Source organism: Gorilla gorilla, chromosome 4 (genome assembly GCF_029281585.2).
Source record: "Gorilla gorilla gorilla isolate KB3781 chromosome 4, NHGRI_mGorGor1-v2.1_pri, whole genome shotgun sequence".
Lineage (NCBI taxonomy): Eukaryota > Metazoa > Chordata > Mammalia > Primates > Hominidae > Gorilla > Gorilla gorilla.
In genome coordinates this window covers 80,994,319-81,021,296 of record NC_073228.2, presented here as the reverse complement: position 1 = coordinate 81,021,296, position 26,978 = coordinate 80,994,319, and the positions used below count along the sequence as shown (strand labels likewise).

General features: G+C 49.1%; 1 protein-coding gene across 9 annotated transcripts in view; it reads left to right on the top strand.

Annotated features, from left to right (window-relative positions):
* Nucleotides 1-26,978, top strand: part of EPN2 (epsin 2) — a 99,736-nt gene that overhangs the window by 40,476 nt on the left and 32,282 nt on the right. For 3 of the 9 annotated variants that reach the window (XM_063706601.1, XM_004042126.5, XM_019027144.4), the window contains exons 2-4: nt 4,518-4,640; nt 5,515-6,279; nt 8,185-8,355. The exons of 1 other annotated variant lie outside the window; for it this stretch is intronic. In XM_063706601.1, the coding sequence (XP_063562671.1) occupies nt 5,685-6,279; nt 8,185-8,355 (766 nt within the window). In that variant the 5' untranslated portion in view covers nt 4,518-4,640; nt 5,515-5,684. The remainder of the gene's footprint in view (nt 1-4,517; nt 4,641-5,514; nt 6,280-8,184; nt 8,356-26,978) is intronic. 5 more of the 9 variants (XM_063706602.1, XM_004042125.5, XM_019027145.4 and 2 more) reach the window with 3 other exon arrangements.

Below are 26,978 nucleotides of genomic sequence, written 5' to 3'. Positions count from 1 at the left end.
CTCTTGGGATGGACTCATGGCAGATGTTTGCTGGGAGAGGAGATGTTTAAATGTTTACAGGCAGTCCTGTGGTTGAGGGGAAACAGTGAAAAATGGGGACCTGAGGTGTACAAGGTCAAGTGTGTCAAAGTATTGGAAGTCCAGGTGTTCAGCTGGAATAGCTGGAGCTTTGTGCCCACTGACACTGCTGGAGTCCTGCTTCATGGCCCACGCATCATGGGCTGTCTCACGGTTGGAATAATTAGTTTCAGCCTCCAAAGTCTCACTTAGGTGAGGTGCGTAGTCCAGTTGGCCTGGAAAATGAAAAGCCTTGGCTGGGCTCGGCGGCCCACACCTGTAATCCCAGCACTCTGGGAGGCCAAGGTGGGCAGATCACGAGGTCAGGAGATCGAGACCATCCTGGCTAACACAGTGAAACCTCGTCTCCACTAAAAATACAAAAAAATTAGCTGGGCGTGGTGGTGGGTGCCTGTAGTCCCAGCTACTCAGGAGGCTGAGGCAGGAGAATGGTGTGAACCTGGGAGGCGGAGCTTGCAGTGAGCCGAGATCACACCACTGCACCAGCCTGGGCGACAGAGCGAGACTATGTCTCAAAAAAAAAAAAAAAAAAAAAAGAAAATGAAAAGCCTCCAGTGACTTTTCTCCTAGTGAGGATTATTTATTTGTTTGTTTATTTATTTATTTTTAGAGACGGGGTCTCGCCATATTGCCCAGGTTGGTCTTGAACTCCTGAGCTCAAGTGATCTGCCCGCCTCGGCTTCCCAAAGTGCTAGGATTACAGACATGAGCCACCACACCTGGTCCTAGTGAGGTGTATTAGTCTGTTTTCACACTACTGATAAAGACATACCCGAGACTGGGAAGAAAAGGAGGTTTAATTGGACTTACAGTTCCACATGCCTGGGGAGGCCTCAGAATTATGGCAGGAGGTGAAAGGCACTTCTTACATGGCAGCAACAAGAGAAAAATGAGGAAGAAGCAAAAATGGAAACCCCTGATAAACCCATCAGATCTCATGAGACTTGTTCACTATCACAGGAATAGCATGGGAGAGACTGGCCCACATAATTCAATTACCTCCCCTGGGTCCCTTCCACAACACGTGGGAATTCTGGGAGACACAATTCAAGTTGAGATTTGGGTGGGGACACAACCAAACCATGTCATGAAGATTTCTTTTGGTTTTTCTCTTTTGAGACAGGGTCTTGCTCTGTCACCCAGGCTGGAGAGCAGCGGTGCCATCTCAGCTCACTCCAACCGCTGCCTCCTGGGTTCAAGCGATTCTCATGCCTCAGCTACCCAGGTAGCTGGGATTCCAGGTGTACACCACCATGCCTGGCTAATTTTTATATTTTTAGTAAAAACAGGGTTTTGCCGTGTTGGCCAAGCTATTGCTGAACTCCTGGCCTCAAGTGATCCTCCCATATCGGCCTCCCAGAGTGCTGGGATTACAGTCGTGAACCACCGCGCCCGGCCCCTAGTGAGGATTTCTTAGCTCCATACCTCTCACTTCTCACCATCCGCCTGTGCCGAAAGCTGCTCCTGTCTATAAACTTCAAGAAAATAGCAGGCAGCCATGCAAATTATATAGGCCTTATTTTGTTTTTTTGACTATAACCAGTATTTTATTATTTTATTAGCTTTTTCCTTTTTCCTGAAGTTTAAGTATTTCAGAGACCATCAACAGATGTCTTTGCAAGTTAGTCTGTTAGAGAAAGCCCCTGCCTTGGTCAACAGCCCCTGTTTCTTAATTGTTTGGAGTTCCTTTCCCAGCTTATGTCTGGGAGGGCAGCGGCACCTTGGCCCTTGCTCACAGGAATCACTGCCTTTTCTTTGCTGCCAAAGGTCTAGGAGCCTCATTGGGAGCCCTGGCTGGGCCTCACAGCCTCCCTGGGAGGACACTAGGCCCAGCTGGAGGTCTTCTGCTTCCACCCACAAGGTCACCAGATGGGGGAGGGCAGCAGAGCCCAGAGCATTGTTTCTCACTTAGGAAAGTGTTCCTTTTTTTTTTTTTTTTTTTTTGAGACAGAGTCTCACTGTGTCGCCCAGGCTGGAGTGCAGTGGCGCAATCTCGGCTCACTGCAAGCTCCGCCTCCCAGGTTCACGCCATTCTCCCACCTCAGCCTCCTGAATAGCTGGGACTACAGGCGCCCGCCACTACGCCTGGCTAATTTTTTGTATTTTTAGTAGAGACGGGGTTTCACCGTTCACAGGATGGTCTCGATCTCCTGACCTTGTGATCCACCTGCCTCAGCCTCCCAAAGTGCTGGGATTACAGGCGTGAGCCACCGCGCCCTGCAGGAAAGTGTTCCTTTTTTTTTCTTAGGACCTTCTCAACCATTTGAGACCATTTTACTGGGAAGGAGGTGGCCGAAGTCCTCTTTTTTTTCTTTACTTTACTTTTTTTTTTTTTTTTTGAGACAGGGTCTCACTCTGTCGCCCAGGCTGGGGTGCAGTGGCGCAATCTTGGCTCACTACAACCTCCACCTCTTGGGCTCAAGCAGTTCTCGTGCCTCAGCCTCCTGAGTAAGCTGGGATTACAGGTGTGTACCACCACACTCAGCTAATTTTTTGTATTTTTAGTAGAGACAGGGTTTCGCCATGTTGCCCAGGCTGGTCTTGAACTCCTGAGCTCAGGCAGTCTACCTGCCTGGGCCTCCCAAAGTGCTAGGATTACAGGTGTGAGCCACCATGCCCAGCCAAAGTCTTTGTCAGTGGTGAATCCTAGCTCTGCCCACTTCTCTGAGAAGCTGAAGAGTCATACCTGCTCTACATCAAATGGAACAACAAATTGAAGGGCCTGGTGGTCCCTGGCACATTGTAAGGCTCCTGAACATTAAGTACCTCTGAACATTACTATTGATTTTGACACATATTTGCCCTTTAAGCTGGGAAATATTCATTAAAAATTAAAGTGTTCTTTTTTCTTTGTGAGGCCCATCGTATCTTTGCCAGCAGTGAATATTGCATCATGAATGAAAAACCTAATTACATCGAATGTGCAGGTCACTGTGCAAAAGTTTTTATCCCTGGTCCTTTCACAGCCTTTGCAGAATATGCCTGCTTTTAGCTGAAGCCCTGTTCTGTGGCTTCAGATAGAGTCAGATTCCTTGACATATTTGAGGATGGAGAGAAGGCCTCCTTGGCCAGAGCAGATGTATGGGTTATTACCAGGGTGAAATTTTACGAGCTGTCCCCTTTTTTGTGTGGAAAAATCATACAGAGTGCTTTTTCCCATTTTCTCACTTAACAGCAATCAATACAGATGACTTCTGTAACTTTCTCCCCATGTAACAAGCAAGCAGTCAGTTTTGCAGGACACCAGCTAGGTGTCCTTCAGTTCAACTCTGATATTTACCTGGAGATAGCTTCAGATCCCATATGTTAAGGGCTCAGTCCCACAAGAACACTCCCTTCTTCCCAGCAGTGCAAGTCCAGGCCTCTGGAACTTCTGACCAACCAGCTTCAAGTTGAGACCCCTTCTTTGGGTTCAATTAATTCGGTAGAGTGGCTCACATAACTCAGCGAAATTGACTTATATTTACCTATTTATTATAAAGGATATTGCAAAGGATACAGATGAAGAGATGCATAGGCCAGGTGTGGGAGAAGGAGTGCAGAGCTTCCATGCCATACCTCAGTGCCACCGTTCAGGAACTTTCGTGTGTTCAGCCATCCAGAAGCTTCCTGAGCCTGTCCTTATGTCTTTCTATGGAGGCTTCGTTATGGAGACATGATTGACTAAATGATTGGCCATTGGTGATAAACCTAATCTTCAGTCCATCTCCCCTTCCCGGGACTGATCCTGCCTTGGTCTTTCTGGTAACCAGCCCCATCCTGAAGCTGCCTAGGGACTGCCAGCCCTCAGTCAATCATTCACATGCAAAAAGACATCACTGTGGAGATTCCGAGGATTTTAGGTTTGGAATCCCTGCCAAGTGCCCAGGATGAAGACCAAATACATATTTCACAATAGCAAACCCTTCTTTTTGTGTGATTGTTTGTGATGAGTAGTCATTGCATTTCCTGTGGCTTTTCCTTGCTTCTGCCACCTTTTGTTTACTTGCTTGTTTTTTTTGATGTGCCCATTACCCATCTGAGGCTTTAGATGAGGAAGGTAGGAGCTACCTGTTGTTTCTGTGGCAGAAACATCTTGAGAGTAAAGACCACCACAGGAAGAAAGGGAGGCGCAGGTTCTGGGCCTGGAGTGACCTTAGTCAGCTGACCGTGTGATTCCAGGCTTCGGTTCCTCACTTGTGTAGTGGGAAAAATAATCCTTCCCCTGAGGGTTTGAGGGTTGAGGGGGACAGCCAAGCAGGTGGTCAGAATGGTGGGTGGAGCCCCTTGCTTCCTATCCGGGCCCTAGCTGTCCTAATCTACCTGGGGCAATCCCTGGAGACTTCTAGGGCCTCAGTTTTCCCATTTTATAGGTAAGGAACCTTCATCCCCTGCCAGACTGTGGCCTTCTTGAGGGCAGGGACTCTGTTTTTAATCTGTAACATTCATTTATTTAACAGTGTTCATTTCTGTGTCGGGCACAGTGCTAAGTGCTGGGTGCTCACTGGTGATGAGGCAGATGAAGGTTACCAAACTTGTGGACAGGAGCCTCATATCAGAGACGTGGACCTCACTGTAGCCTGGTAAGTGAGTGTTATCTGGAGGAAGAGAGGGGATAGATGATGTGTTTGGTTGGAGCGAGTTAATAGATAGCCAGGGGTCTCAGTTTTCTTTGTGAAATGAGGGGCTGGGCTATAACCAGATTAGTTTTAAGGCTGTATTAGCTTGGGCCAGATGCTGCAGGCTTCTGAAAGCCAAGTGGAGGTCTTTATCCTTTTTCTAGAATTGCTGTTAGGAATCTTTATAAATTCTCGAACAGGGAAGGTCAGGCGAAAAGTGGTTGTCAAGGAGAATTTTCTGGACATTCGGAAGCACAGTGGACCAAAGCAGTTTTGAAGGTATTGACAGGCATTTTTGAGTTAAGATAGACCTGAAATTAGTCTCTTTCTTGTCCTCATGTGTATTTTTTTTTTTATTTAAATAAACTTTAAAAAAATAGAGATGGGGGTATTGCTATTTTGACCAGGCTGGCCTCAAGTAATCCTCCCATTTCAGCTTCGCAAAGTGCTGGGATTACAGGTGTGAGCCACCATATCTGGTCTCACATGTAATTTTAAATCTGCCAAGATCAGCTTCCCCCAGTGTTTCCGATTCTTCCACAGCTGGCTTTTGCCAGGCAGTGAAAAGACAACCCATAAAATAGCCATTCCAGTGGAAGTGTTTTGAAAATAGAGCAATAGTCATGATGTTTACTTCTTTTCTCCTAAAGGCTTAAACTTGAGTGTAAGTTTTATTCATTGTTGACTGGTGATATTGATTTTATCTTGGGTTCGTCCTAAGGAGGCTGGGTATGTCCACTCAGCTCCCCAGTTTTACCCAGTACCTGCTGCTGGACCACAGTCTCCCACCCTCACCGGGGGCTTACGTCGCAGTGGAGTGGGTTTTCTCTTTCTCTAGGTCATGGCTTCCAGCTTTTCGAATCTGAGGCTCCAAAGGAGGAAATGACCATTCAGGGATCTTACTCCAGCTTGATTACGGAGACTGAACCTTCATAGGGTGCGCACTTACCAAGGACAGGAAGGTTTCTCTCTTTGAAGGGCTTTAAACTTATAACAAAGAAAATAAAAATGACGACTTCGTCTATCAGACGGCAGATGAAAAACATCGTGAACAATTACTCAGAGGCAGAAATCAAAGTCCGGGAAGCCACCTCCAATGACCCGTGGGGCCCGTCCAGTTCTCTGATGACCGAGATTGCCGACCTGACCTACAATGTGGTGGCCTTCTCGGAGATCATGAGCATGGTGTGGAAGCGGCTGAATGACCACGGCAAGAACTGGCGGCATGTGTACAAGGCGCTGACCCTGCTGGACTACCTCATCAAGACAGGCTCCGAACGTGTGGCCCAGCAGTGCCGGGAGAACATCTTCGCCATCCAGACCCTGAAGGACTTCCAGTACATTGACCGAGATGGCAAGGACCAGGGCATCAATGTGCGTGAGAAGTCAAAGCAACTGGTGGCCCTCCTCAAGGATGAGGAACGGCTGAAGGCTGAGAGGGCCCAGGCTCTCAAAACCAAAGAGCGCATGGCCCAGGTTGCCACTGGCATGGGCAGCAACCAGATCACCTTTGGGCGAGGCTCCAGCCAGCCCAACCTCTCCACCAGCCACTCGGAGCAGGAGTATGGCAAGGCCGGGGGCTCCCCGGCCTCCTACCATGGCTGTGAGTAATGGAAGTGCTTCTCACCCTTTGCCAGAGCAGCAGCAATGGGTGACAGGCAGGGTGGGTGTCCCTGGGCTTAGGGCGTGGTGGCCACTGCAGAGCTCGAACCTGTCCTCAGTACCCAGCTTTTGGTGGCCCAGGCAAATTGTCCTTGGTCTGGATTGAGTTTTGGTTATAAAGGGACTTTTAGTCCCTTGGCTGCTCTGGTTCAGGGATCTCTAACGCCCTTTGGTGCTCTGGGCCTCATTCTGTACATCTGGGCAGAAGGTGGGCAGAGGCAGGTCTTTTCTGCTTCCTTGTCAGAATGGGTCTGGCAGCAAAGGAGTTGTCCTGCTGCACATACAATGGGGAGTTGACTCTGGTAGCCAGGAGGAAACAAATGCTCTTTCTTGATAATCTTGTTTCTTTAATCTCATATTAAGTGTTTTTCTGCTGACTGAGCTTCAGGTCTCTTGAATGGCTCAGTATTATTCTACTTCAGCAAAAAAACTTGTACAGGTTGCTAGTGTGAACAAGGCCTCCCTGCCAAACATGCAAATGAGAGTTGCTAGTGATCTGGTTGCACGGCTGGGTCTGCATTGAGTTCTGGTTTTGCATGTTGGATTAATTTGGGTCTTTGCCTTATGGTCAGAAGAGGTTTCAGGGAACAGAGTGGAGTTCAGGGCCTGATGGAAGCTGGTCTCTGTGAGCCACATTGGCATCCTGGCTGTTCATTGGAAGTGGTCCCCCAACAGGTGTTTCTCCATTTTCACAGTGCTATTCCAGCCACAGTGTGGACCCCACACTCAGAGAGACAGGTGGCCCTAGTGGCCTTTGGGGGACAGGGTGAGGATGGAGGTGGGGATTGCAGAAATTATATCTTCTGGCTGCTAAAACAAAAGCGCAGATCCCTAGTAACACTATGTCAGCATAGCAGAAAACTTCTTTTTAAAGGAAGTTGTCTGTAGTTTGACAGACCTCAGTCAACCCTTACTTAGTCAGTGTTCTGTTACCAGACCATTTACTAACATTTCCTGCTTTTGCAGGTTTCGATTTGACATTGTACCGCCACCACTAGCATTTTGAGAAATGTGTTAAATGAGAGATTTGCATATTAAAGTCAGATTTCCTGCTTCTAGGAATTCTGAATTATTACCGAGCTTGGAGCAGGTTAACATATTCTTGTCCCATATGTAGTTGTCATTTTTCTTCTTAGTTTGAACTGTTTTGCTTAAGCAAAGGTTGTGACCTTGGTTAAACCACTTGAAAACAATTTAACCTTAATCTCCAGAAGCCTCAATGCAGGGTTAAATTGCACCAAAAAAAATGAAGATTGCCCTTTAAGAAGTGAAATTGTTTTATTTCTCTCAAGGACCCTCTTACCAACCCCCAGAGGGGCTCTCTTTGGATTGAGTTGGTCCCAACCTGCCTTGACTTGCTCTGTCCCTGTGACTGTGGCTGTGGCTTTGATGCAGGCCAAGGGGAGCTGCCATTCTCTTTATGTGCTTTTCATGGTCATTATTCTCAAGAAGCCAGAGGATGCTAAGCAAGGAGCTGAAACAGCTTCATGTTCCATGAACAATTTGTGGAACTTTGCAGATGCAGGGGTTGGGACAGTGGGGATGCAGGAGCCTGGTTTGATCCACCCCTTCTCCTCATACCGAGTCCAGGGCCTGTAGCCATAGGTCCTGCTGGGCTAAATGATACTGCTGCAGTTCCAGCTGTGATGTTTTTGGTTCCCTCAGACCTTACGCTTGAGCTGCATGTTCAGGGTCAGAATGTGGTCAGTGGGCTTTTCACAGCTTCCACCGCAGTGGGCTGCGGGGTTGACCCCGAGCGGCCTTGGCCCGTACCTCCTGCAGGGGCTGCTGCGCACCCTCTAATGGCGTGTCTCTCTGTGTGTGTGTGTGTGTCCCTGCCCCACAGCGCCTGAGGCCTCGCTGTGCCCCCAGCACCGCACAGGGGCCCCGCTGGGTCAGAGTGAGGAGCTGCAGCCACTGAGCCAGCGCCACCCCTTCCTGCCGCACCTGGGGCTGGCCTCCCGCCCAAATGGCGACTGGTCCCAGCCCTGCCTCACTTGTGACCGCGCAGCCCGAGGTGGGACGGCGGTTTGCTTTTTTCCTTACTAGAAATGCTGGGCAGCTTGCTGGGGGTGTGCTTGCCATGCCAGTACAGCCAACTCTCTCCCTGTCTCCTCTGGGCCTGGGGGTTTGGCCTCCAGCAGGCCCAGGAGCCCTTTCTTCCTCTCTCCTGGGAGCTTGTGGCCTGGTCGTGCTCCGCTTCCAGGATCACATGTCACTTGCTAGAAGTTCTGTCAAAGGTTTAGCAGGGGAGCTGTTCTTTGGGTAAGGCATGGGGTGATGGCCCATGCTCTCCCCATGCTCCCATTCCCTGACAAACTGGAGGGGGCTCTGCCACCTATCAGGCCCACCCATGGTGGTGGTCAGACAACTTGGCTTGTTGGACCGGAAATGTGTGATTTAAACCTCACAACACCAGACAAATATAAGATCCTCAGTGATGGTCATTGGAAGCCATTGTCCTTAATGCAGTAATGTATGCCTTGCCCTGAATAAAATGGGATTTTTTTTTTGCTTCCCAATTAACTGCTGTTCTTCCTGAAATCCCTGTTACCATGGAAAACAGAGAGTTAGCTGTACTGTCAATTCTAGGTCACGGTGTTTGAAGATACCTAATTCAATGGGTAGCTAAAAATGGGGCTTCTCTTTCCACTAATTAATAATGTATCCTGATCAGAGCCCTACAACTGTAGCAGGTTAAACTGAAAACAGATTTTCACTGTTTCCTACAAGAAAATGCTCTCAGTCTACCATTGGTCCCAAGTGGGGTCTCTGCTACAGGGAAGAAAGGTGTCTGTTCTCTTCTACTCTTCTTACAAGAAGGGGAACGACAGAGAGCTTTTATGCGACTTCCCTGATAAGGTGACCAGCCTTTATTCAGCCCTGGAAACAGTTACAGTTCATTCATGCCTCATTAATATTACAGCTTGTTTGACTTGGGTATTTGTGTAATAACTATATTTAACTCTAGGATATTTTCCTTCATGTCCCTGTTTTCCCCTAACAGTTTATACAGGATTTTGGCTTCTTCTAAACTGACATTAGAAAACATAAGGAAGGCCAGCTCTGCACTGTAAAGAATGTAAATGATAAAAGCATTCATTAAAGGGTCACCCAGAGGCATTGGAGTTACATGCCCATTTCACCCCCCCAGATAGTCAGAGGCTGCTGTTCTCAGCAGGTCCCACGGAACTCTCCATGGAGTTCCCTTTTTGTTTTTCCCATGTTCTACCCATTTGGTAACTGACAAGGTCTGTTTTGAGCCTTGGTGGCTAATTTTGTGTTACCCTGGCCCTCTAGCTCTCCCGCTGGCAAACTGGCTTTCCTGGGACGTTTGCGTGTTAAATACAGCCTGGCAGGCCTGCAGGCTGGCCATCTTCCCCCACTGCGGCTGTCTCTGGCCCTGCCTCTGCACCTTTGCCTGTGCCATTCCGTTCTCTCTGCTTGGATATCGCTCCCACCACCTGCCCCCTGTTCCCCCAACCTGGCAAGTTGCTTAAGGTATCCACCCCGTGTGGATTTCTGTTGTCCTTCAGCCCTGATAGGAGTTGAAGATAAAAATGAGTATGTTTTTCTTCAAAGATTTCTCATGCCCCAGATGAGTTTTGAGCAAACAAGTGTTATATGGATTGCATTTCATCCTTTAACTGTTGGGTGTGGCATCCTCTCCACATCTCACTCCCTCCCCGTCAGAGGGTAGGGGGCTGTCGGAGTCCAGGGCAAAGACCCTGGCCATGTTTCTTCTCTGTTCTTTCTTGATGCTTCACAAAGGGTTGAGTATAAGGTAAGTGCTTAATCTATGCACACCAGTGGATTTGTTTGGAGCACACCTTCTTGGAAATCAGCAGTGGGAAAGTCAGAATGATGCCGGCCATTCAGAAAACTGTCAGGTGAGATGCAGGCTGTGATTCAGGAGAGATGTTTGTGAGGGGTACATTTGGGACCGCAGACCCCACAGAGGCAGAGGAGGCAGACTGCTCAGAAGCCCTCTTCACATGAGAGCAGCCACAGCCGGGAAGGCCTCTTGTGTGACTGGCGATAATCATGAGGATGTCTGAGGAGAGCTTTCTTTCATGTGCCATATGTCATCTCATCCTCCCTGTGCCCCTCCCTCTCTCTCACCTCCCACATAGATCTGTAGATCTGACCTTGGAAGTCTCTTGAATTGTCCATCTTGTTCCATGGCCTCAATTCAGTGCCAGCCTTCTGACCAATTTCCTGCTGTCATTATCTCCCAGTCTCACCTACCCTCCATCTTCATAAAGGATGCCCTGGTCATGAGTCTCAGCCCCTTTAGATGCCAGGCCCTGCAGGGCCATCCCAGAGCCTTTGACATTGCAGACCTCAGTTGCTTCCACCAGCTGTGTCCCCTGCCCTCAGTCTGGGGATCCTCCTGTTCCCGCAGAAGCATTCCAGACCTTCCCAGGCCTGCTGACGTCTGCCTGCAGGCACAGCTCTGGGCTTTCCTTTTGAAGCCTGCTCTACCTGCCCTCTGCTCTGTATTTATTGAGTTCCCATGGGGCACCAGGCACTGAGCACAGAACAGAGCCCCTTGCCCTCGTGGAGCTTATATGGTAATGGGAAAGAAAAACACAATATAAATTATTCAGCATGTTATGTAATGAGTGCTCTGGAAAACAGCAAAACAAAAACAGTCTTGCTTGAGTGTCTTTGGGGAGGTAGGAGAGGGTGGCTTGCAGTATGAATGGATCAAGGATTGAAGGAGTGTGGGGGTGAGCCTTGTGGAGGTTGGAAAGAGCCTTCCAGGCAGAAGGGCAGCTGTGCAAAGGCCCTGAGGTGGGAGTGTGCTCAGGGTGTTTGAGAAAAGGCCGCCAGTGAGGTGGCGATGAGTGACGGAGCATGGCCAGTGCGTGGGGGTGGAGCGTGGCAGAGGTGGGCCTGGAGGAGGTATGGGGCAGGGCCTCTCAACTCTGTCTGGTTGGGAGCATTCCTTGAATTCCTAGTCCATCCAGACGGGTCCTTTTGTGTCCATGTTTAGATGTTGTGCCGATGTCATTGCTAGGAGCTTTTGAAACACTTTCACTGTGCTTACCTTGCAGACCATGCACTCAGTGGCCCGGTGCTGGGCCTTCTGGGTTTATGTCAGAAATTTCTTTGACTTTCACTCACAGTGAGGTGGGGGAAGATGAGGGTTAGGAGGATCCCTTGGGGTGTGTATGGGCAGGGTGGGAGCAGGGAGCCAAGTCAGGAGGCCACTGTCCCCATCCAGGTGGAAGATGGTGGGGGTCTGGACCTGGCAGGGCTGCAGAAATCTGGGCAGTGGCCAGGTTCTGGGTATGTTTTTTTTTCTTTTTTTTTTTTTTTTGAGACAGAGTCTTGCACTGTCGCCCAGGCTGGAGTGCAGTGGCACGATCTCCGCTTACTGCAAGCTCTGCCTCCCGGGTTCACGCCACTCTCCTGCCTCAGCCTCCCAAGTAGCTGGGACTACAGGCGCCTGCCACCATGCCCGGCTAATTTTTTGTATTTTTAGTAGAGACGAGGTTTCATCATGTTAGCCAGGATGGTCTTGATCTCCTGACCTCGTGATCCGCCCACCTTGGCCTCCCAAAGTGCTGGGATTACAGGTGTGAGCCACCGCACCTGGCCGATTCTGGGTATGTTTTAAAGATGACCTGACAGACCTTGCTAGAGGACTGGGCAGAGTGAGAGGGGAGCTGAGGATGACTCTGAGGGCTGGGAGCAGAGCAGCTGGAGGCAGAGCTGCCATCATCTGAGATGAGGGCGGCTGTGGGTGCAGTAGGTTAGTGGAGGGGTTGAGTTCAGGACACATCGAAGTGTCTCCTAGACACGCAAGTGGAGGTGTCAAGAAGGTCTGAGAAGTCTGGAGTTGGGGAGAGAATTCTGGGCTGCAGACACACTTTGGAAGTTGTCAGGGCATGGACAGTGCTTATAGCCGTCAGCTGTTCGGCCTCACCTGGCGCTCATGGTTTTTTTTTTTTTTTTTTTTTTTTTTTGAGATGGAGTCTCACTCTGTTGGCCAGGCTAGAGTGCAGTGGGGTGATTTGGGCTCACTGCAACCTCCGCCTAGCTGGCTTCAAGCTATTCTTCCTCAGCCACCTGAGTAGCTGGGATTACAGGCACATGCCACCATGCCTGGCTAATTTTTGTATTTTTAGTAGAGATGAGGTTTCATCATGTTGGCCAGGTCTTGAACCCCTGACCTCAAGTGATCTGCCCAGCTCGGCCTCCCAAAGTGCTGGGATTACAGGCGTGAGCCACCAGGCCTAGCCTCTGGTGCTCATGTTTACTTGGTGGTCTTGTAATTTCAGACACACCAGCTGCCCTCCCAAGGCTGGCTCCTCTTAAGGCTTACCCGTGTTGGCTGCCCTCACATGATCCTGGCATGTAGTCAGTGCTCAGGACAGTTGTGTGTGGGCAGAAGCTGCGCAGCCCAAAGGAGGACCCTCAGGCCCAGGGGGTTGAGGGATTTGCCTAAGATCACGCAGAGATGGCAGCTGGCCTGAACTGCAACCTGGTGGGGGTGAGCAGCCCACATGTTACCCGCCCCCTGGGCTCTTTCCACCATTTCCTGTTCTGTTCTGCAGAACTGGCCACAGTGTCAAAAGGCTTTGGAGAAATTACAGAAGTTCTTGGGGTAGATGGAACCTACATCAAAGGGAGGCAGATGGGGATGAGAAAAGCATTCCTGAGTCAAGGTGGAGGCCTGGAAAGAAAGATTGCTGCTGTCCTCTCACCAAGGACACTCTAAGGCCAGGGGCCAGATCTTCTGCCCTGGCTGGCCTCTGTTGAGGGTGAGTAAGGGAAGGAAGGAATGCCCAGCTTGGTGTTCTCAGCCCGCTTGCTGAGTCTGCGGAGCCAGAGTTACGGCTGTCTTGATGCTCCCTGAGCAAGTCCCGAGTTGCCTGGTACCTTGCAGTTCTTGGTGGGAGTTTAACTGCCCAGCATTCCCGTTCTCAAAAAAAAAAAAAAAGAAAAAAAGAAAAAGAAAGAGGAAAGCAGGCAGAATAGAAATATTCATTGCTTTCTGATTCACTCAAGTGAATCAGAACCAACTTGGGTCCTGAAACCAAAGTAAGCAGCGGTGGGCTTTGCACCAGGTGGGGGCTGCTGCCTGCAGCCGGGTCTTCTTGGCTCTCCTCATGGCCCCTCCTGTCTTGCTGACGCCGCTGGCCCTGGCTGTAGTATGCTTCAAGTCTGCTCCCAGAGAAATGACGGGGATTCCTTTGGGCTACTGGTCCTCTGGGCTGAGAGCCCCTTGTGCTGAGGCTGCTCCTCTCACACCCCACCCGGCAAGGGTTTGCCAAGTGATTACTAGAAAGGATTTGAGTTGGCTTATAAAACACATGCAATGCCACAGGATTCAATAGATACCAGAAGAAACTGGGGCAAAAGGAAAACAGAGGTGAGAAAGAAAAGCCAGGATTGTATACAGTGGCTAGAGATGGATCCAAATTTGGTTTGATACTGTGCAGCTGGGAAGGCCAGAGTGTCAAGCAGCCTGCCCAGGACTTCATGGAGCAGTGGCCGTGATCATTGTCCTGCGGCATCACCCCAACAGCTGCTGCTGCTGTCTGCCAGGCCTTCGGGCCATGCCTCCACTCTCGAGTGGCCTGGCAAGAATCTAAGGGGAAACAGGATTTCTCAGGGAGTGGAATGGCAAGGCTATCCACGGTTATCAGCCATTCATTCTTTTTTTTTTTTTTTGAGACGGAGTCTCGCTCTTTCGCCCAGGCCCGACTGCAGTGGCGCTATCTTGGCTCACTGCAAGCTCCGCTTCCTGGGTTCACGCCGTTCTCGTGCCTCAGCCTCCCGAGTAGCTGGGACTACAGGCGCCCGCCACTGCGCCCGGCTAATTTTTTTTTGTATTTTTTGTAGAGACGGGGTTTCACCGTGTTAGCCATGATGGTCTTGATCTCCTGACCTCATGATCCACCCGCCTCGGCCTCCCAAAGTGCTGGAATTACAGGCGTGAGCCATCGCGCCCGGCCTCATTCTTAAACCCAATGGGGACTTGGTAGAATTTGAAAGCTTTCTTGTGCGCTGTTTCATGAGTATGTCCAGGAAGTCCCCAGGCACAGTGGGCCCTCAGAGGACTCTCTACGGAAGCTGTCTTCATAACAAGGGAACCTCAGGGGTGAACCAGAGTTGTCATGGCCTCAGCCCTGCTTGCCCGGCTCTGGGAATAGAGCTGAAGCATGCACACACACAGACACATGTGCACTTACACCAGACATGTACACACGAAGGAGAGTGTTTTGGTAAGAAGTAGGCATCTGAAAAGGGAGTCCTACACGGGTCTACTTTTGAAATCTCAAAGATGTGGGAAAATATATTGTTAAAAGAAAGAAAAGCCAAACCCAGCCAGCGTGTCAGAAGTGCTTCTGAGGTGGACCTTGGAAGGATCCTGGGCCAGCTGAGGTCTCCTGAGAGTGTGGGAGGTGACAGAGCTCCGAGGTGCAGGGCTGAGTGATGCTGCCAGGAACTAGGGGGACAGCAGGGCCCGCCCGGGGCTGAGAGGTGGTTGGTGGCGGCCAGCCAGGTATTTCCTAGTGTCAGGCCAGGGATAGCTACCTGTGGGGAGTGTGTCTAGCCCTCAGGGCCCTTCCATTGGGTTTTGGGGATGGACCAGGAATTTGGTGGGAGATGAGACTCATTTGGCATCTTGTTTTGGTGGAACAAATGTGTTCTGTAAGTCAGGGGAGCCCTGCATCTTCGGCTGGCAGTCAGTCCCAGTGGCAGAGGCACAGCAGGGCTGTCAGCGTTAGCTTACTCTAGAGAGAGTTAATCTCTTCAGGTGGAAAATTGAGTCATGGAGGAAGCTGATCAGTAACGTGAACACACCCTCAGAGGTGGCAGATTTATTGACACATCTATCCAAGTATCAGGTATAAAAGATGCTCATTCTTGCCACAAGGGCTTGGGTTTTAAGTGGGATTTGAATGTGATTCGTGAAGGCTGTTGAATGGCTGGGCTGCTAAAGTCAGACAGTTGCCCAACACAACCAGAAGGCATCTGGATCACCTCTCCTGGGCCTTTGCCTTCTCTTAGGAGGAGTCCATTTGCTTCTCACAGTTGTCTAGAAGGTAGGCAGGGCAGATGAGGTTAATAAGGAAACTGACATGAACTTGCTCCCCTAAATCCTCTCATTTGTGAGTGAAGAAGCTAGAATTAGAACTGGGATTTTGAAGAACTCTGGTTCTCTTTCCTCTACTTGACAGTTTTTGAAATTGCTTTAAAATTTTTTCTGCAAAATAGGCAAATACGGTGTACACCTATTACAATTTTAAGATTATATGGTTCATCTTATATAATGCTTTTTTCTGTATTATTATTTTTTTCTTTTTAAGATGGGATTGGCTGGGCAGGGTGGCTCACGCCTGTAATCCCAGCACGTTGGGAGGTTGAGACGGGCAGATCACCTGAGGCCAGGAGTTCGAGGCCAGCTTGGCCAATATGGTGAAACCCATCTCTACTAAAAATACAAAAAAATTAGCCGGTCATGGTGGTGGGCACCTGTAATCCCAGCTACTCAGGAGGCAGAGGCGGGAGATTCGCTTGAACCTGAGAGGCAGAGGTCGCAGTGAGCCGAGATCACTCCAGCCTGGGTGACAAGAGCGAAACTCCATCTCAAAAAAAAAAAAAAAAAAAAAAAGACAGGGTCTTGCTCTGTTGCTCAGGCTGGAGTGCAGTGGTGTGATTGTGGCTCACTGCAGCCTCTACCTCCCTGGGCTCAAGTGATGCTCCCACCTTAACCTCCTGGGTTGCTGAGACTACAGGTGCATGCCACCATACCCAGCTTTTTTTTTTTTTTTTTACTTTCTGTATTTTGTAGAGATGGGGTTTTGCCATGCTGCCCAGGCTGATCTGGAACTCCTGGGCTCAAGCTATCCTCTGGCCTCGGCCTCTCAAAGTGTTGAGATTACAGGCATGCAGGCACAAGCCACCACACTCAGCCAGGAATACCTAATTAAACCATTATTTAATTGGGCCCCAGATCTTAAGGAGCTCCTCTGATTGTCAGAATATGGGATTGTTCTCAGAATTGAAACAGTGCTATCAAGGCTGGGCGCGGTGGCTCATGCCTATAATCCCAGCACTTTGGGAGGCCGAGGCTGGTGGATCACTTGAGGTCAGGAGTTTGAGACCAGCCTGACCAACATGGTGAAACCCCTGTCTCTACCAAAAATACAAAAAATTAGTTGGATGTGGTGGTGGACGCTTGTAATCCCAGCTACCCAGGAAGCCGAGGCAGGAGATTGCTTGAAGCCTGGGAGGCAGAGGTTGCAGTGAGCCGAGATCGCACCACTGTACTCCAGCCTGGGCAACAGAGCAAGACTCTGTCTTTAAAAAAAAAAAAAGAAACAGTGCTATCAAAATTGCTGATTGGGAGACTGGCTGCAGTGGCCCATGCCTGTAATCCTAGCACTTCGAGAGGCTGAAGCAGGTGAATTGCTTGAGCTTAGGAGTTTGAGACCAGCCTGGACAACACAACAAAACCCCATCTCTACCAAAAAAAAAAAAAAAAAAAAAAATTAACATGGTGGTGTGCATCTGTAGTCCCAGCTACTTTGTGGGGCTGAGGTGGAAGGAATCGCCTGAGCTCAGGAAGTCCAGGCTGCAGTAAACCAAGATTGTGCCACTGCATTCTAGCCTGGGTGACAAAGCGAGACCCTTTCTCAAAAGAAAAAAAATATTGCTGATTGGGGATTATTGATTAAATGATTGACATTGGTGTGTGCCATAGAAAATGGATCAATACAATATTTACCTGTTTTTTAAGGATCTTTTGTAGTATAGGTAAACAAACTATTGTTTATAAACTGTCAATAAGTGTAGAAGGTTTCTCGATGCTTTAAGGTTGAGTTTAGCAACAGTATGATTCATAGTTGTTAGTTTTTGTTTAGTGATACAAGGCAGTTCCTCATTTTGACAGTTGCCTTTTTTTTTTTTCCCTAAATCACTAGCTCTCAAGCTTTTAAATCTCCCAAAATGTCCCAAATCCTGGGCCACACCTTTGCCACACTTCTCAAATGAGAATCTCTGGGAGGGCCCCAGGTACTGCGGTGGCACTGACAGCATTGTACTGGGGGCTGCTGGTTCCCTGTCAGGTGTTTTAAGTCAGGTTGGCTAGCATAGTCACAGCTGCTGACGGTGTCTTTATTCATGGATGCTCAGTACAGCAGTTGCTAGTTTCAAATAGCCAACTTCCAGGAGGCATTAAAAAAAAAATTATATGACTAGAAACAGGAGGGAAGGCATGCAGATAGATTTGTCTTCCCATGGGGAAGTAGGCCATATAAGTTAAATCTCTCTCTGTATCATATCCTTTTTTTACTATCTTCAGAGTCTTTTTCACTAACTGAAATTCTCTTATTTGCTTTGTTTTGTCTCCCTGCACTAAAACAAGCTGTTAGAGCAGGAGCCCCGTTCATGCCCCGTGCTGTATCCCTAGTGTCCTTAGCACAACACCTGAACCAGGAAAGGTGCTCAGAACATACTTCATGCATGAGTGCTAAATAAGCCTCTCTTCTCTCTCCTCACCTGGGGTCAGGAGTTCGAGACTAGCCTTGCCAACGCAGTGAAACCCCATCTCTATTAAAAATACACACACACACACACACACACGCGCAAAATAGCCAGGTGTAGTGGTGCATGCCTGTAGTCCCAGCTACCTGGGAGGCTGAGGCAGGAGAATCACTTTAACCCAGGAGGCGGAGGTTGCAGTGAGCCAAGATCGTGCCATTAGACTCCAGCCTGGGTGACAAGAGTGAAACTCCCTCTCAGAAAAAAAAAAAAAGAAAAGAAAAAATACATTTGAAGTCAATTCCAGAAATATAGGAATGCCTTATATATTTGTGTGGTTTCTCGATGCTTTAAGGTTGAGTTAAGCAACAGTATGATTCATAGTTGTTGTTTTTGTTTAGTGATACAAGGCAGTTCCTCATTTTGACAGTTGCCTCTTCTTTTTTCCCTAAATCACTAGCTCTCAAGCTTTTAAATCTCCCAAAATGTCCCAAATCCTGGGCCACACCTCTCCCACACCTCTCAAATGAGAATCTCTGGGAGGGCCCCAGGTGCCGCGGTGGCACTGACAGCAGTGTGCTGGGGCCTGCTGGTTCCCTGTCAGGCTTTAATCAGTTGAAGGGCTCTTCCTCCCCTCTCTCCTCAACTCATGGCCCGTAGCAGTGTCTTTTTACAGAGTTACAGGCAGCTAGGCAACACTCCAACTTGGAGCAGCTTGGGAATTGATATTACACATCAAATTAGTCTCCTCCTGCTGACTGCTAATGGAAAGCTTAGTCCAGCTTAGTCCAGCTTGCGGTGGGATAACCAGAGCCCCTCCCGCGAGTCCACTCTGCGACCTGCTTCTCCAAGTACAGTGAGGGCATGAAGTCATTCATTCTATTTTTTTTTTTTTTAAACTGGGACAGAGTCTCACCCCATCACCCAGGCTGGAGTGCAGTGGTGTGATCTCGGTTCACTACATCCTCTGCCTCCCAGGTTCAAGCAATTCTCCTGTCTCAGCCTCCCGAGTAGCTGGGACTACAGGTGCGTGCCACCACGCCCAGCTAATTTTTGTATTTTTAGTAGAGATGGGTTTCATCATGTTGACCAGGCTGGTCTTGAACTCCTGACCTCAGGTGATCCACCCACCTCTGCCTCCCAAAGTGCTGGGATTACAGACGTGAGCCACTGCGCCTGGCTCCTGCTAGATTTTTGGTACAAATGTAATAATGTATGTCCATTCATGATAGTTGGGAAAATGCAAAAAAAAATAGAAATAGAAAAAGAAGAAAAAAATCCTTCAATCTTAACTATAATATACAAAGGCAACTGTTATTCACATGTTGGTGTATTTATTTTTATTTTTATTTATTTGTTTTGAGACAGTGTCTTGCTGTTGCCCAGGCTGGAGCATTGTGGCACAATCATGGCCCATGCAGCCTCGAACTCCTAGGTTCAAACGATCCTTCTACCTCAGCCTTGCCTAGTAGCTGGAAGTACAGGCGCACACCACCACACGCAGCCAAATTTTTAATTTTTAGTAGAGACGAGGTCTTCCTATGTTGGCCGGGCTGATCTGGAACTCCTGGCCTCAAGCGATCCTCCTGCTGTGGCCTCACAAAGTGCTGGGGTTACGGGACTGAGCCATCATGCCTGGCCACGTGTTGGTGTAGTTCCTTCTGGACTTTTTCCCAAGCATTTTCTTTTTCACACTGTGAACGCAACTTTGCATTCCTGCTTTCTGTCTTGTGACATTGAAACAGAAGCATTTTCTGTGGTTCGTACACACCCTGTAAACATTTTAACAGTTGCACATAGTATTCCTCTGGGTGAAGATCCCTAAGTCATCCTTGCCCTGACGTTGGACTGTCAGTCACTCCTCATCTTCACACTGAACAGCCTACAGATTTTAGTGACAGGGCCCTGGCTGCATAGACTGACCACTGGCAGTTGGGATCCACCAAGTTGTGCAGTTTTGTTGTAGCCATCTGTCTGTGGGCAAAGCATGCAGGTTCTTAATCTGGAGAGGAACTGAAGGCCAGGGCAAGACCCACATCCCCAAAAGTGCTGACAGATCTGAATCATAGGTCTGAAAACAAAGCAGATCTAACATTTTATATTATGCAGATAGTATAACAGTATTATGGACATGTCATTCACAACCATGTGACATTTTCAAAACATATTTTCCAAAAAGTTGGTTCATGTGCTCACTTTCTGCGCTCATGTGTGTGAGGGCCAGCCCTAAGCTTTCAGGGGCTTGCAGCTGGTAGCTGAGACCTTGTTTTTGGTGGGCCCCATTTAAGAGAGGCAGACATACCGACACCGTGTGGTGCTGGGTGCGGGGGAAGGTGGTGTTGTTCAGGCAGGCAGTGCAGAGTGGCTGTTAACTATGGAGCTGCTGTAGCCCTTCACTTGTCATCATCCCAGTTTGCGAGGGAGCATGAGGCCAAGGGCAAGCCACTGGGGGGCCTAAACCAGGAGGGCAGGAGCAGTGACCTTGGTGCACTTGGCCACAGAGGGTGCCCATGAGAAATAGGACAATTATGCAGTTTGATTTTTTTGAAAAAATCTAACTCTATGCATTTTCCATGTTGCTAGATACTTAGTTATATTTATTTATCTATTCATTTATGTATTTTGTTTTGTTTTGTTTTGTTTTGAGACAGAATCTCACTCTGTCACCCAGTGGCACGATCTCGGCTCACTGCAGCCCTGCCTCCTGGGTTCAAGCGATTTTTCTGCCTCAGCCTCCCGAGTAGCTGGGAGTACAGGTGCACGCCACCATGCCCAGCTAATTTTTGTATTTTTAGTAGAGATGGGGTTTCACCATATTGGCCAGACTGGTCTTGAACTCCTGACCTCGTGATCTGCCCTCCTCGGCCTCCCAAAGTGCTGGGATTACAGGCGTGAGCCACCACGCCCAGCCTCATTTATGTATTTTTAATTTATTTTTATTTATTTTTTTGAGACACAGTCTTGCTCTGTCGTCCAGGCTGGAGTGCAATGGCACGATTTCTGCTCACTGCAACCTCTGCTCCCCAGGTTCAAGTGATTCTCCTGCCTCAGCCTGCTGAGTAGTTGGGATTATAGGTGTGTGCCACCATGCCCAATTAATTTTTTGTATTTTTAGTAGAGACTGGGTTTCGCCATTTTGGCTAGGCTGGTCTCAAACTCCTGACCTCATGTGATCCTGCCCACCTCAAGGTCAGCTTCCCAAAGTGTTGGAATTACAGGCGTGAGCCACGGCGCCCGGCCTATTTATGTTTTCTTTAGAGTTGGGGTCTCGCTATATCACTCAGGCTGGCTGGAGCAGTGTTGTGATTCTACCTCACTGTGTCTTCAAACTCCTGGGCACAAGGGATCTTCCCATCTCAGGCTCTTGAGTAGCTTGGGACTACAGACACCCGCTACCCAGCCCAGCAACACTTAGTTTTAAAGGTTAAACCTTTGGCAGCTTACTTAATTTAACTTGGAGAAGTTGTAACTTGTAAAATGGACGTAACCATAGTGCTTCTCTCCCGGGTTATTGTGTACATTACATATGCTAATAATGTATGCACTTCACATACCAGCTTGCACACAAGAAATGCTCCAGAAGTGGCCCTGTCACTGTTAATTCTTATGATCAGACTTGTTTCAGATTTTCACCAGTGTAAATAATGCTGTGGTAAACTTCTTTGAACAGAAAGCTTGTTTTTTTCTTTTTTTAAGGATTCTTTGGATTATTTCTTCAATGTGGAATTCCCAGAAGTGAGATTAGTGGGAAAAGTATATGAACATTCTGTTTCTTGAAGCATGACAAATGTTTTCCAAACAGACTGTTTCCAAACAAATGCTTTCCCCCCAGCAGTGAAGGAGAGTGCTCAATTGGGAGCCCCTGAGCCCACAGCAGGTGCTATAATTTTGTAATCGATTATTTCCAATTGAATAGATGAAAATTACTATCAGAATACTAATTTTAAAAATGAGTTTCCTGTTTATAAGTATTACTCTAAGAAATTGTTGCAGGCATTTAACTTCTTTGAAGTTTATGATTGAATTAAAAAAGAGATAAATGATTATCTTTGTTGAAGTGCCCGCTCACCTCAGCTGGCACTGCCTGGGCTTCAGAACCCCTCCTCCCACCCTGGCTTATGCCTGGAGAGCTGGGGGTGGCTCAGGGTGAGGCTGCAAGTCCTCTTTTCCTTACTGCTGGTCCCCAGCCATGATGAGACCGCTGCCCCAGCACTCTACCTAGAGAATGACAGGCTGTAGCTTTGTTACTTTCACTATGGACAGAAGCAGCAGGAAGCTCAGGGACTCCTGAGGTAAATGACAGTGAGAAAAAGCTGCTTAGTGTTTTGGCTAAGTCCTTCCTTTCCCACCCAACAAGCTGGTGCTCTTACTGTAGGAGAGAGTTTAATAACAGCCCGAAGAGAATGGCACAACTTGCTTTTTTTCTGACTGAGGATGGGATTTGACTCATGCAGACAAATGAATGGACTGCCTTTTGTCTCTGCTTTACCCTCCCGCCTCTTTCACCAGCCCTGCATTGGGGCCATAACGCGGTCATTGTTGGGGCTGTCCCTTTTTTCACCTGGTATTTCAGCTCCCTTCTCTGTAAACTGAGGCAGCGGTACCAGTGTTGCAGAGGGGTAGTGGAGAAGTTACAGCCATTATTTGTTTTCACCAGAAACTAAACTTGACCATTATCTGATGGGTGTTTGAGCACCTACTTTGTGCCAGAAGTAAAGCTGACGTGGCCCCTGCTTTCCGCCCACTTGGGCAGATGGCCGGCTGGAAGCAGTTGAACGGATTAGAACATGCAGCTACAGGTGATCAGGGCTGCAGCCTAGGTGCCACCTAGCTGCCTCACGGTTCTGTGGTGGGCAGGTCTATGCAAATCTACCCCCAATGTCCGGAGAAGCTGAGGGGCCAAGGAAGGAGCCTGTTTCTTAGAAACAGGGACTTAGGAGCAGAAGCCATGTTTCTCTCAGGAAGTGGTGAGACAAGGTGTCAGATCCCACGCCATTAGCCCCCAGAGCCAGGGCTTATATGCCATAGGGAAGGAGTGGTTCAGAAAGAATGTGTAGGATATTTGAAGTATGATAACATTAAGGTAGTTTGACCTAAAGATAGGATTTAAGGTAAGTATGTGCTCTTATGTAAAAACAATAAACTGTAAATCTTTTTTTTTTTTTTTTTTTTTTTTTGAGACAGAGATTCGCTCTTGTTGCCCAAGCTGGAGTGCAGTGGTGCAATCTCGGCTCACTGCAGCCTCCGCCTCCCGAGTTCAGGCGATTCTCCTGCCTCAGCCTCCCAAGTAGCTGGGATTACAGGCGCCTGCCACCACGCCTGGCTAATTTTGTATTTTTAGTAGAGACGGGGTTTCTCCATGTTGGTCAGGCTAGTCTCGAACTCCTGACCTCAGGTGATCCATCCGCCTTGGCCTCCCAAAGTGCTGGGATTACAGGCATGAGCCACCGGCACCCGGCAAACTGTCAATCTTGGAGGCCTTCCTGGAACTGGGATTAATCAGAAGCCAGCATGGTGAATTAGCCTCCAAGATGGAGCTGCTTTGGCCTCCACATCCACCAAGTGCTCCCTGTGCGCCAAGGCCAGCTCCAGGTATCAAGGTGTTAAGTAACAAAACGGATGGACCCCCTGCCCTGTGGAGCTCCCAGTCTGATGAGAGACTGGCCTGATAACACAGCCAGGGGAGGCACAGTGAGAAGGTGGCCTTAGAGCTGATACTTAGGGATGAGGATGCGGTTCTCCTTCCCATTCGAGGACCACGAGCAGCATACACAGTGTGAGGGAGCAGCGGGCAAGCAAAGGCTCGAGGCAGGAAGGAGCCTGCGTGGTAGGTGCCGGGGGAGGATGGGAAGCGAGCAGGGCCCAGTGTTACTTGGCTAGCTGCTGTGTCACCCCAGTCTCTGCCTCCATGGTTCCATGGCAGTCTCCCCTGGTGTGTCTGTGTTTCTATCTCTTCTAAGGACACTAGTTCTATTGACTCTAGGGCCCATCTTGCTCCAGTATGACCTCGTCTTCACTAATTATATCTTCACTAATTACATCTGCAGCTACCATGTTTACAAATAAGGTCATGTTCTTCATCCTACTTTACGGGGGACCCAGTTCTGCCCATAACCCCTGGTCAGAAGAAGGCACTGTAAGTGCTGAGTCCACACCATGTGGCAGCACGACACACCAGCTGATTCAGGAACCAGGTATCATACATAGGATCCCAATTAAATGTGTCCAGACTCTGGCTACTTCTCATCCCCTTCATAGCTACTTTTCTGGCCCAAGTTCCCTAGACCAGTCAGGTGGCATCACTGCCCCACTTAAGACTCTCCAAAGCACCTCTGAGGGCTTCTGAACCCCCACCACTCTTTGGTCATGTGCCCTTGGGTGCCTCTGCTGACACTAGCCTCAGAGCCTGTCCCCTGCTCTCAGAACAGAAGTGCCCCTGCCCTTTTGCCGGCCCTTCCAGGGCTCTGTGCCATTGCCTCCTGTCAGAGCATAGCTGAGCAAGCTCTCCTCTTCCCCACCCTGCCCTGCCCTGTCCCTCCTTTTTAGATTTGTTTATGGTCTCTCCTTACTAGAACACAAGCTCATGGGAACAGGGACTTTCCTCAGGCCTAGAGGAGGCCCTGCTTGGTGTGGGTGTGCGCATGTAACTGACTGAGGGGGCAAAGCCCCTTTAGGGTGCTAGGAGCAAGCGTGGGGCATAGGTCCTGAGTCTTGGCTTTTAGTTCTCATCCTGCCCCTGGGCGGCTGTGAGCCGCAGCCATTTACCCTCTCTGGGCCCCGGTGTCCTCATCAGTGGGAAGGGTTGGTAATGAAGAGCCAGACCTTCAGGGTCAGACTCCACCTGCCCCAGCTGGGTGGCCTTGGGACAGTCACTGCACCCCTAGGCCTCAGCCTGGACTGTAAGTGGGGCAGCACCCCCTTATGGATGGAGGGTTCCTCGAGAGCCAGTGTTGCACAGGCGGTGGGTGATTTTCACATAGCTTCTTGTTCGTTCCCCACAACAACCCTGGGAGACGGTTTCCCGTCCCCATTCTGCAGATGAGAAAACAGGCACTGAGAAGGTAATCACCTAGGCCAGGGGTCCCCAACCTCCGGGCCACAGACCCAAAGCTTCATCTGTATTTATAGCCGCTCCCCATCACTTGCATTACTGTCTGAGCTCCACCTCCTGTCAAATCAGCAGTGGCATTAGATTCTCATAGGAGCGCAAACCCTATTGTGAACTGCACATGTGAGGGATCTACGTTGTATGCTCCTTATGAGAATCTAATGCCTGATGGTCAGTGTTTCCCATCACCCCCAGATGGAACTGTGTAGTTGCAGGGAAACAAGCTCAGGGCTCCCACTGATTCTATATTATGGTGAGTTGTAGAATTATTTCATTCTATATTACAATGTAATAATAATAGAAATAAAGTGCACAATAAATGTAATGTGCTTGAATCATCCTGAAACCATCCCCCACCCCACCCCTGGCCTTGGAAAAATTGTCTTCCACTAAATCAGTGTCTGGTGCCAGAAAGGTTGGGGACAGCTGACCTAGGCCAAGGTCATGCATTAAGAAGTGGCAGAGCCCAGATCTGAGCCCAGGCATGGACTTGAGGGCCCGTGCTCTCGTCTGCCACAATGGGCTGCCCTCTCAGGCTGATGACACTCGGCCTGGGGTCAGGCCCAGGTGGGAGAAGCACATAGGGCAGGGAGGAAGAGTTCCCTATGGGCAAGTGTCAGAGACGGAAGCGCACTACAGGCATCCACACACACACTGTGCGTTCAGTAGTTTTCCTGGGTGGAAGCACAAGAAAATGTGAACAGCTGTTTCCTCTGGGGAGAGCAGTGGGGCAGGATGAGAGGAGTAGCTCTCACTTCCTTTTATGCTGAAATATTTAAGAATAAGTTGTGGGTATCCTCACATTACTCCCCTAAATGCTTCAGTACACATCTCTTCCTGGAGAGTCACACAGCCACTGTCACACACACACAGTCACACACCTCACAAAATGGGAAATTAGCGGCATCATCTCACGCTGAGGTCATGGTCACATTTTTCCAGTTGTCTGAAAGTGTCTTGCTGCTGATCAGCCTAATGTGAGTCCACCCCAGGACCCCAGGCTGAGTCTGGCCGTCCTGTCCCTGCAGTCTGTGTCATGGCAGCACGTTCTCCATTTCTCCGGGCCAGCCTTCCTTCGGGATGTCTGTCCCTGGCCTGGATCTGTCTGCTGCCTCTCACCATGCTCAGCCTGGCCCTCACCCTGAGCTTCCCGAGAACCAGAATCACGGCTAGAGTCTGGATTCTGTGCACATCAGCGTTTTGCTGGGACTGTCATGGATGGGGGTATGACGTCACCTGACAGGCAGCCTTCCCACCACCGATAGTGCCAGCGTTGGCCACAGCACGAAATAACTTTGTGGTTTGTCCCTGTGTTGTAAAGTCACATCCACCTTGTGGCTGGACAGTGATCTGGCTGTGGTCATGCTTCATTGCATTTTTCATTATACACCTTTTTGTTTTTTGCATCACATATATATATATGTTCCTGTTAAATATTACCTGGTGTAGGCCGGGTGGGGTGGCTCACGCCTGTAATCCCAGCAGTTTGGGAGGCCAAGGCAGGCAGATCACGAGGTTAGGAGTTCAAGACCAGCCTGGCCAACATAGTGAAATCCCGTCTCTCCTAAAAATACAAAAATTAGCTGGATGTGGTGGTGCGTGCCTGTAGTCCCAGCTACTCAGGAGGCTGAGGCAGGAGAATCACTTGAACTCGGGAGGTGGAGGTTGAAGTGAGCCGAGACCACTCCATTGCACTCCAGTCTAGGTGACAGAGTGAGACTCCGTCTCAAAAAATAAATAAATAACCTGGTGTAATCTGAACTTAACTTTTCTATAATTTGCCTCGTTAGACTAAAAGCAGCCTTCCCAGCATCTCCCTGCGAGGAGGTAAAGTAAGGGCCTTGGAGGCTCTCCTGTGTTGAGAAGTGGCAGGAACGTCCTCAGTAGCCAAGGTCATTGCTGATTCAGGAAGTGGCCCCTGGAACCACAGGATGATGTCACCACATTGAGGAAGCGTTTCGCTGCTGTTCAGTAACGAGGAAGGAACTTAGCTGAACTAGAGAACTGGCCACTGGACAGTGGACGCT